This window comes from Nuphar pumila, chromosome 15, assembly GCF_984573655.1.
Source record: "Nuphar pumila chromosome 15, dmNupPumi1.hap1.1, whole genome shotgun sequence".
NCBI lineage: Eukaryota > Viridiplantae > Streptophyta > Magnoliopsida > Nymphaeales > Nymphaeaceae > Nuphar > Nuphar pumila.
Window position 1 is genome coordinate 11,506,350 of NC_143263.1, and position 9,206 is coordinate 11,515,555.

Below are 9,206 nucleotides of genomic sequence, written 5' to 3' on the forward strand. Positions count from 1 at the left end.
CCATTGGGCACAAATTGTCAGACAACCAGGATTTGAAGATTAATTATCTTATCTACTTAATTTATGCTCCCCATTTTCTTGTGACTATCTGTATTATACTTAATTTTTATACTATGAGAAGGAATATTCAAGTTGACGTGTTTTCATGGATTAAAGCAGTATGATGTGTTGACATATATACAGGAGTTTCTTGTGTTGATTTGGTTCTCTTTGTCTTTTGCATTTTTGGACTGAGAAATTTGAATATATTGATGGGTTTATTTATGCTTGTTAAAACAGCTGAATGATGCTGCATTCGATCTTTCACAAGGTCCCGTTGTTGAAGAGGTATATTTTCTGCAATTTTCTGCATATCCACAGCTATACTCCTGAAGTGAACTCTTAGCTATTGGAGTTGCACATGCACATTTTAAAAGATAATTGGCAATATATAAGTGCCAATCGTTTTATGAGCATTGGCACAACTTTCCATGTACTTGATAAGAATATTGTCTTTTCTTTAATTATGAAGTTTGTAGTAATAATGCTATAATATGCAATGGTTGTGATTCACTTGAGTGTATACATCTTTTCGTATATGGAAGAAGGAAGAAGAGGAGGGTGAGGAGAGAGAGAGAGTTGGGCTTTGGTTATATATATAAAACTAAACTTTACTATGGATATCATTGCAGTTATATTTTTTATATAGTTGTGCAGAACTGATTTTTTTGTCCATATGTTTTGTCCCTACAGTCTCCTATTTCGGATTATATAGATAGACCTGTTGATTTTGTCTATATATTTTGTCACAAGATCATTTGGATGTTCTTGTATAGAACTGTTGTATTTGTGCATAGGCCTTGTCACAACAGTCTTATCTTAGTGTTTGTGATGGAAGTGGCGGTGAATGTAAGGGTTGTGGTGGAGATATTTAAGGCTGCACAAGGTTTTTTGTAATCAAATTTGTATATAGATTTTGAATACCTGATTTTGCAGTATGAATTAAAGGGCAAGAATTCTTTGCCTTATTATGCTTTGGTACTTTAGCTGCTTGTGCCTTCATTGATGCTTGTGCATGTGTGTCGATAGATTGAGTTATACAAAGTTCTCAAATTCTTGATTGTTTTCTTTTTTTCTGTTTATGTTTTGTTACTTGGCTGCTGGTATCTTGATTGGCACTTGTGCATGTGATATGCATGCCTGCGTGTGCAGGCACACGTGTGTGAGTCTGTGTATATGAACACGGTCAGGTACTTACAAGCCCTTTATTTTCCTTTCTTTTTAATATGATGGGATTTTGTAGGAAGTCCTGTGCTTGGGTATTTAACAGCTGGTATCTTTATTGGGCCTTATGGTCTTTCTATCATCCGTCATGTTCATTGGACGAAAGCAATTGTAGAGTTTGGAGTTGTTTTCTTGTTATTCAACATTGGGCTTGAGGAGAAATTTTTATAACCAATCTACACAATATTTTATAGTCCGCTTGAGATGAATTTTTTTAATATATATAAATATATATATTTAAAAAGGGACTTTTGCGGATGATATTTATCGTCGGCTATGTCAAATTCAATGGCGACGATATATATCGTCAATTTTCTTAATTATAACCAATGATATTTATCATCGGCTAGTTGAACATATATGATTTTTTAATATATATACGATGATAATTATCATCGACTTTAATCTATAACTAACGATATTTATCGTCGGTTTTAATTAATATAGGTGTCAATATTTATTGTCGGTTTTAACTAATATAGCCGACAATATTTGTCGTCAATTATTTGGATATATATGATTTTTTAATAGAAATATGACGATAATTATCGTCACCTTTAAAATAGAACCGATGCTAAATATTGTCATTAATAGTAAATATAGTTGACGATATTTATCATCGAATTTAATTATTATAACCAATAATATCTATCATTGGCTATTTGAACATATATGATTTTTCAATATCTCTACGATGATAATTATCGTCGACTTTTAATATATAACCGATGATATTTATCATCGATTTTAAATAATATAGGCAATGCTATTTATCACCGGTTTTAACTAGTATAGGCGATTATATTTATCATCGGTTTTAACTAGTATAGCCAACGATAATTATTGTCGCCTTTAATTACTATTACAGATGACATTTTAGAGGCAATCATTTTATACCGACTATATCATATCAGCGAATTTATTTTTATAATAACGATGATATATAAATATCATAAAAAATAGTAATATAAATGACTGTAAAAAGTTAATGCTTGGAGCGATGATAAATATCATCGTTTATGTTATTGTGGTTTCACTAGCGCAGTTTTTATGCTAGTGAAAATAGTATCACTAACGCAGAAATTGTGCCAGTAAAGCCGCTTTTACTGGCACAAAAGCTGTGCAAAACTGATTTCACTGTTGCAAAAGTTGCGCAAGTGAAAGTGGTTTTTATTGACAAATGTAAATTGTGGCTTTTAATGGCTCACCTGCTCAAATGTTGTGCCAGTAAAACCCCATTTTCTTGTAGTGTATTCATGATTTAAATCAAATTTTGTCTCACTTGAAAATTGCTAGACTTTGGAAAAGGACTTTGTGCAATTTATTTTAACTTTTTCTTGGCATCAAAATTTGGAGAAAATCACTGATGAATTGAAAACTTAACTACCATTAGGGATGTCAATATTGGACTGAATTTGATTCCATATAGTCACATTTGGTAAGCCAAAACCATATCTGATCATAATTAAATGCCGATATGGTTTTGAATTACTGCTACTGAACCCGACAAAATATTCAAATTCGACTGACAACGGAATCCATTTACATGTAAAAGAGTGGATCTGATATGAGATTTTCACCATCCAAATCTTAATCCGAGTTTGAATCTGTTTAGCCAACATCCAATTAGTCGAATATGGTGTTGGCCATCCAATCCGAATCCGAAACGTTACCGTGGCTATCAATTTTCGGTCTTCAAATTAGCTATATATTTACATACAACTAAAACCAACTTTCGATTTCAATATTAAAGCATTTTTATTTTTTTCCCATTTCTTGAGTAGATGTCACAAGAACCCTAGTTTCTACGTTATTGAATCCTACGAATACATGGAAAATGGATCAAATGCTTAGGATCAAACTCTCAATTTCATGGGATTTGATTTTCTATCGCAATACATGGAGGAATGCCTGAAACATAGAGTCTGATAAGAGCTGAGCTGCTTTTGAGGTGCAATGAATGGAATCCCAAAATACATATGGTGATGCATCGGGGCAAGTGGAAGACATTGAATTGCATAAAGGGCCAGTCTCGAAAAGACCAGATCCACAACATCCTCTCCTTGACTCCTGAAAACCTGAGTCATTTTTTTAAATGTGGAAAAAGCCACCCATCAGTGCAATTACTTGAATAAAACATATCTTTTTATATATATCATATAATCTAAGCACACTAAACAAAACGCAATCACGGGAATCTCATAGAATACTTTCTTAGAGACAATCAATGTAACTTGTCATGTAGGTCACCATTCTTCTTTCAAGTAATTGTTGTTCATGTAGTCAATGAACCAATATGCATCCCATATTGCGTGTAATGGGATGTCTAAACCATAACAGTGGTTTCTCGTTATTGAAAATAAAAAATCAAATCACGGTCCTAAGAAGTCTCTCTCTCTCTCTCTCTCTCTATATATATATATATATATAGAGAGAGAGAGAGAGAGAGACATCAATATTACTAAGGCAAGGGATCAACAAAAGGTTGAGCCCGCGAAAACAAAATGTGATTTATGTACTGGATAAGAGAGAGAGAGAACATGATAAATTAGGTTTTAGGGCTTTTTCGTTTTATTTTTAAATTCTATCGGTACAAATGTGATTTATGTACTTGATTTTACAGCGACAGCTCTTAGAGTGTTCAGACTCCGACACAAGGGTGAGTTTTTTTAAGGTTCTAAAAATCAACTGTGTAAAATCTTTGTAAATTTTTGAATCTCCAAATATCATTTTTCACCAAATACACATCATTCAGGTATTGATTCCTAGTAAATTAACCATGTTGAACACATCCATAAGGTTAGAATCACGAGAAAAACACCTGAAAAGTGAAAAAATTCATTTGGCATGTTTGCATCACTATATATATATATATATATATATATATATATATATATCATGTTAGAAAACTCACCAAATTTGCGAGGATTTTCAACCAACTCAAGGAACTGGCTGTAAACATCTGCGTAAGCAATCTTTGCACCAGCCAGTTCCTTTTGGGCCATCCTCCCCAACATGGATTGCAGCTTAGTGTTGTACTGAGTTGCTACCAGATTGAATCTCTCGATGCAATCTTGACGGATGCCATCCCCGTGTAGAGCTATCTCTGCCGGCAAGCAGCCCATTGGGGGAAGCCCTGCGACCACCATTCTTCCCACTCCAAGACCATACAATCCCTGCAACATATGATGCTTTCCATATGAATGGTTGAAATTTTTTTACAAAGTTCAAAAGACAAGTTTTTTAATAAAGGTTCAGATTCATGCTGGCTTAGTTGGTATATATGATCCAGCTTTTAGGAGAAAATCCAGTGTGAGAAGACAAGTGGGTGCAGAACTCTCTTTCTATAAGGCTGAGCTTGGGGTACAGATTAAGGGTGTTAACGGGTCAGATCTGGTTCAGACCCACGTGGGTTCGAACCTGGATCTGACTTTGAGGTGTGGGTACTGAGTCTGGACCTAGGTCTGATCAGGTCTACCCTAAAGAAAACCATACTCGGGATCGTATAATGATTACATGAACCAGACCCAGACCATACCCCGTAAAATAATACTTTTCATTTCTTTTGCACTGAAAAGTCACATATCTTAATTGGAACTCGGGTACGGCAGAAACCATAAGTACGGCAGGCCGAGCCAGCAACGCTAGGTTAGGCTTGAAGCAGTTTCTTCGAGTAAAAAAAAATTTATACTCATGCGTGATGATCGTGGTTCTACCCTGGATTTTTTCTTGCTTCAGCGAGGGTTCTTGTTGTCAAAATATATATACGTATATATATATATATATTCATGTATCTTAAATAAATTTTATTGCAGACACTCGTCAGGTTGCAGTGTACTTTTTCAGGAATCTCAACAGTCATCATGGTTAATTACCTAACAACGACAAACTTTACATTTACCTTTACCTGTATTCCCAGGTCAGCGTAGCACTATTTTGCCTTTTGTGTTTGGGGGTCTCTCCTCTCATAAATTGGCAAGTCGGTCCTTGCATGGGGGTCAGGTGCACCTATGGGCCTTGGCCTTTAGCAAAGGGTTGTTGTGATCATTCAACTCTGAGCTAGTTGGTTGGGTATCCTTGCTCAGTAAAATTAAATGCAACTTTTAAGCAGGTTTGGTATAGCTAAATCTGGATCAGATACCGGGTTTGGTATTAAGTTTTGCATTCAAACCCAAATCCGACTAAAACTCTGACCCGATTATGTGTAAATACCAGGTTTTTCAGTAGTCAGATCCAGGTTTGGTTTTATCTTTTTTCATCGGTTAGGCCAAACCCGATTAAGTAGGACTTGGTAATGCCTAGATCCCAACCGAATCCAGATGGTGTACATCCCTAGTCCTAGACACAGAGTTTTACTTCCTAAAGGGTCGATCTAACATCTACCTGCTACTGGAGCTTGGGTTTCTAGGTGTAATAAATAAAAATAAATAATAATAACAGCAACAATGTTTGGTGCATCACGCACATGCACTTACCCGAAGGCACTGGCTGAGCAGGTCCAGCACAAAATCTTGGTATTCCTCCACACTGAAGCTTAGACTCCTAACAGGCAGCACATAGTAGTTTGCAATGAAGTCGTTAGCCCCAGCAATGACCATCACCACCGAGTCTTTTATAAGCTTTGCAGCCCTTTGCTTCCCCATAATCTTCTCTATTCTGGAGATGTATTCTTCCATGTACTCAAGTTGCTGGTATACAGGAATCACACCCTACAACAATGCACGTCTGTCAATTCACACACACGCACAGAGTGGCTGCTGTTCATCTGGTTTACGTTTAATCTTGAGAACTAGGAAACTTTTCTCAAATTACTGAAACATGAAAATTGTTTAAAAGTACCCTTGAAGCCATTGACACTCAAAACGGCACAAAGAAAAGAACAAGAAAAAACAAAAAAACAAAAAAATGTTCATATTGCACTAAAAATGTTGGTGCAATATGATAGAGACCCAACCTAATTTTGCCTGCTATTCTGAAAAGTGTCTCACGTTTTATGAAGTCATTTCCATGACCCAACTTTTCACTGAAAATTGTCAAAGACCTTAGTTGGACTAGGTTAACTACGGGTCGTGTATAATAAGATTACCAAAATGTTCATATTTTATAATAAAATGTTGAAACCAATTTTGATAATGATGTTTTATATAGATCTTAACCAACAAATCAGCTTCAAGTCTATTTGACAGCTTCATTGAAAAGTTGGGTCCTGAAATGGTGTTTTAAAATAACATGAGACTCTCTTTAAATATAGGGCAACAGGTGAGTATGTAAATGAAAACTTTTTTTTTCTCCTCCTGCTCTTGATAGGCAAACCAAGGGATCAATAACCGTAACCTATCGAGCCTGATACCCCTTGGTTATGATAGTGTAAACTAATCAACCAACTATCTATTGTGATCCCTTGGTAGGGATGCAAATGGGTCGAATCCAGGATAGAGGTTTTGCAATTTCTGGCTATTCCAGATCCTATTCTAATCTGAATCCCTATGTATTTATATCCTTGGTATTAGGTGCTTGCTAGTTGGGATGGATTTAAATCACTGATTGGGAGTCTTAAGCTGTGTGTTCAAATCAATAATTGTATATCCGAAGCCATCCCAACCAGAAAGTGCGTTAAGTCACATAGAAAGATCCTTATCATCGACTCTATATATCATAGCAGCCAGTGATGGTCCAATTCTTATCATGCCAGTGTACTGACTGACCAATCGCCAGCTCTATGATATAAAGCCACTGTCAGGAACTTTTCTTCCATATTTATGTAATGCAGGTACTAGTTCTCAGCTTCAAATTGGACACCGTTGGATATCCATTTAATGATTCATTGGTTTAAATCCAATTTACAGTGTGGATTGTTCTGATTCGATCCACAAGCACAAAGAATCAGCTTCTGCTTCCGGTGGATGACTGGACGAAAAATTGAATCCCGAACTCCACTCACATAATTTAGAGGTATTTAGAAAAAATTTCACATAAATGGTGTGTTTGATTCCGCTGTCAAATAGTCCCACCTGACAATTTATCCGATTTTTGTGGGCCAACCCACCTTACAAGCAAACATGGAAAAAGTAGTCCCATGTTTTTTTTTTTTGTAAGGAGCCCAGACTTTTTGCCCGAGACAAATGGTCAGTGACAATTTGCTGGTGCAACCAAACACACCCAAAATATATAAGATGGGTCAGCCGGGTCAGGTCAAACATCTGGCAAAAATCATAACCGAAACCCAACCCACATGTTACCCGGGTTGCGTTTGGTTAGACAAAAATAACAGTGGCCATCCTTTTTTTATGCCCCATACCACGATATAGGGTTAGGATAGGGTACTTGAGACAAACCTGACCCCTTGACACCTATAGCACTGTAGTTGTAGCTACAGTGCGTGTTCTGGGGTCCCCACTAAGCGCCGTGTGGTGCTCAGTGAGGTCTAGGGGGAGCCATACACCACCGTGAATCCTGCAGGCTGATGTACGGCAATGTAAGGCTCCCTTGTACACCCCGCCCTCAGTGGGGACTGAGAAACATGCACTGTAGCTACAGTGTGTGTTATTGGGGAGAACATATAACCTGCCCGCCTTAATATTTCCATAAACAGCTTAATAAGAGGATTGGTCGGGCTGCTAGACGGGCATTCAAGGTTAGGTTCTCATGGGCATCACCTCTCTATACAAGCTGACGCCCAACATAGGCCCCGGGGGCGGGGGTTCGTAGCTCTGGAGTTTTATGCTACCGGCATGATGACCTTGGGTATGATAGGCTGAGCCAGCGCAACCAGGTCTTCATGTCGAGTGAGGTTTCTTCGGCTTATAAATAAAAAAAACTTATTAACTGTATTAGATCAGGTCTGGAAGGTTGCTGATCTAATCCTTAATGGTTATGTTATCAGCACCAGGTGTGTGTGTGTGTGTGTGAGAGAGAGAGAGAGAGAGAGAGAGAGAGAGATTTACGCTTAGCTCTGATGTAAGGGGGTCATATCCAGAACCAGCAGAGGCAAAGTTTACTCCAGTTAGCAACTCATCCTCGCTAAGTGTGTGATCCAAGTAAGGAGGAATAGTTTCCTTGAGTCCCAAGTATGAAGCTGCAGATAAGAGGGGAAGCAAAAACTCAAAACGGAAAAGAAGACCAAACATACTATGCTCATGTATTTGTTATTTAGGTTGAAATATGAGCATAAAATACACCTGACTCCTTCCTCTCAGGTTCGACTCCCACCAGGTGTGGGGGTGCCTTCAGTGGTGGGCTCCGGCTTGGGTGTCAGTGACCCCCACATACCCACACATACCCAAAGATTAACAGCTTCGGGTGGAAACTTCAACATAAAAAGTATGAGCATAAAATGCAAGAACAAATCAAAAACTTACTCAGATAATCAGCACCAACTTTTCCATTTGCAAACCTTCCAGTTGGCGTGTGGTTCACAAAATCCCTTCCATATGGTGGGAAATTGCTCCTGAATGCAGTTGGTACGTAGTTGTTATTGCCAGTATCTGCACTCGAGTCACCCAACACAAAGAAGGCAGAGACATTGGCCAGAACTGGTACTGCCTTACAGTGTGACAAGGGAAATCCATGCATTAGCAGTAATAGGAGGACATGGAAATGACAAGAAATGGGGAAGCAAGATATGAGCATAGCCATCTAGCAGGAAGGCCTACTTTCTCTCTTAACAGTATCTCCTCTTGAGGAAGGCTAACGTCTCTCTCTCTATATATATATATAGGATGCTCCCGGAGCACCTGCTCCTACCTAATAGAAGCTTTAGATTTTCAAATTTCTTGAACTTTTTGTTGGTCAGACCATATAGATATGATCTACCAGCATTCTTTAGTAGAAAACAAGTTTTGGATCATGTGATTGTACAATACAATTAGCTTCTTAAAGACCTTTAAAAATTAATTTTTTACAATGTATCAAAATTTCATGACTTAAAAAAATCTTGTTTTTAT

At 37.4% G+C, this 9,206-nt stretch overlaps 1 protein-coding gene across 1 annotated transcript; it reads right to left on the reverse strand.

Annotated features, from left to right (window-relative positions):
• Positions 1–3,150: 3,150 nt before the first annotated feature.
• Positions 3,151–8,835, reverse strand: LOC149814491 (GDSL esterase/lipase At5g45960-like). The gene is made up of 5 exons (XM_089990366.1): positions 8,622–8,835; positions 8,208–8,338; positions 5,739–5,972; positions 4,178–4,439; positions 3,151–3,341 (listed from the first exon to the last, which is right to left on the reverse strand). The coding sequence occupies exons 1-5, from the start codon at positions 8,833–8,835 to the stop codon at positions 3,151–3,153; spliced, it is 1,032 nt and encodes a 343-aa protein (XP_089846492.1).
• Between the last annotated feature and the right edge of the window lie 371 nt (positions 8,836–9,206).

Coding starts and splice junctions, on each gene's coding strand:
- LOC149814491 (XM_089990366.1), bottom strand. CDS start 8,835: ATGCATGGATTTCCCTTGTCACACTGTAAGGCAGTACCAGTTCTGGCC. Junction 5,973..8,207: donor CCCTTACATCAGAGCTAAGC/GTAAATCTCTCT, acceptor GCATTGTTGTAG/GGTGTGATTCCTGTATACCA. Junction 3,342..4,177: donor TGAAAATCCTCGCAAATTTG/GTGAGTTTTCTA, acceptor AAAATGACTCAG/GTTTTCAGGAGTCAAGGAGA.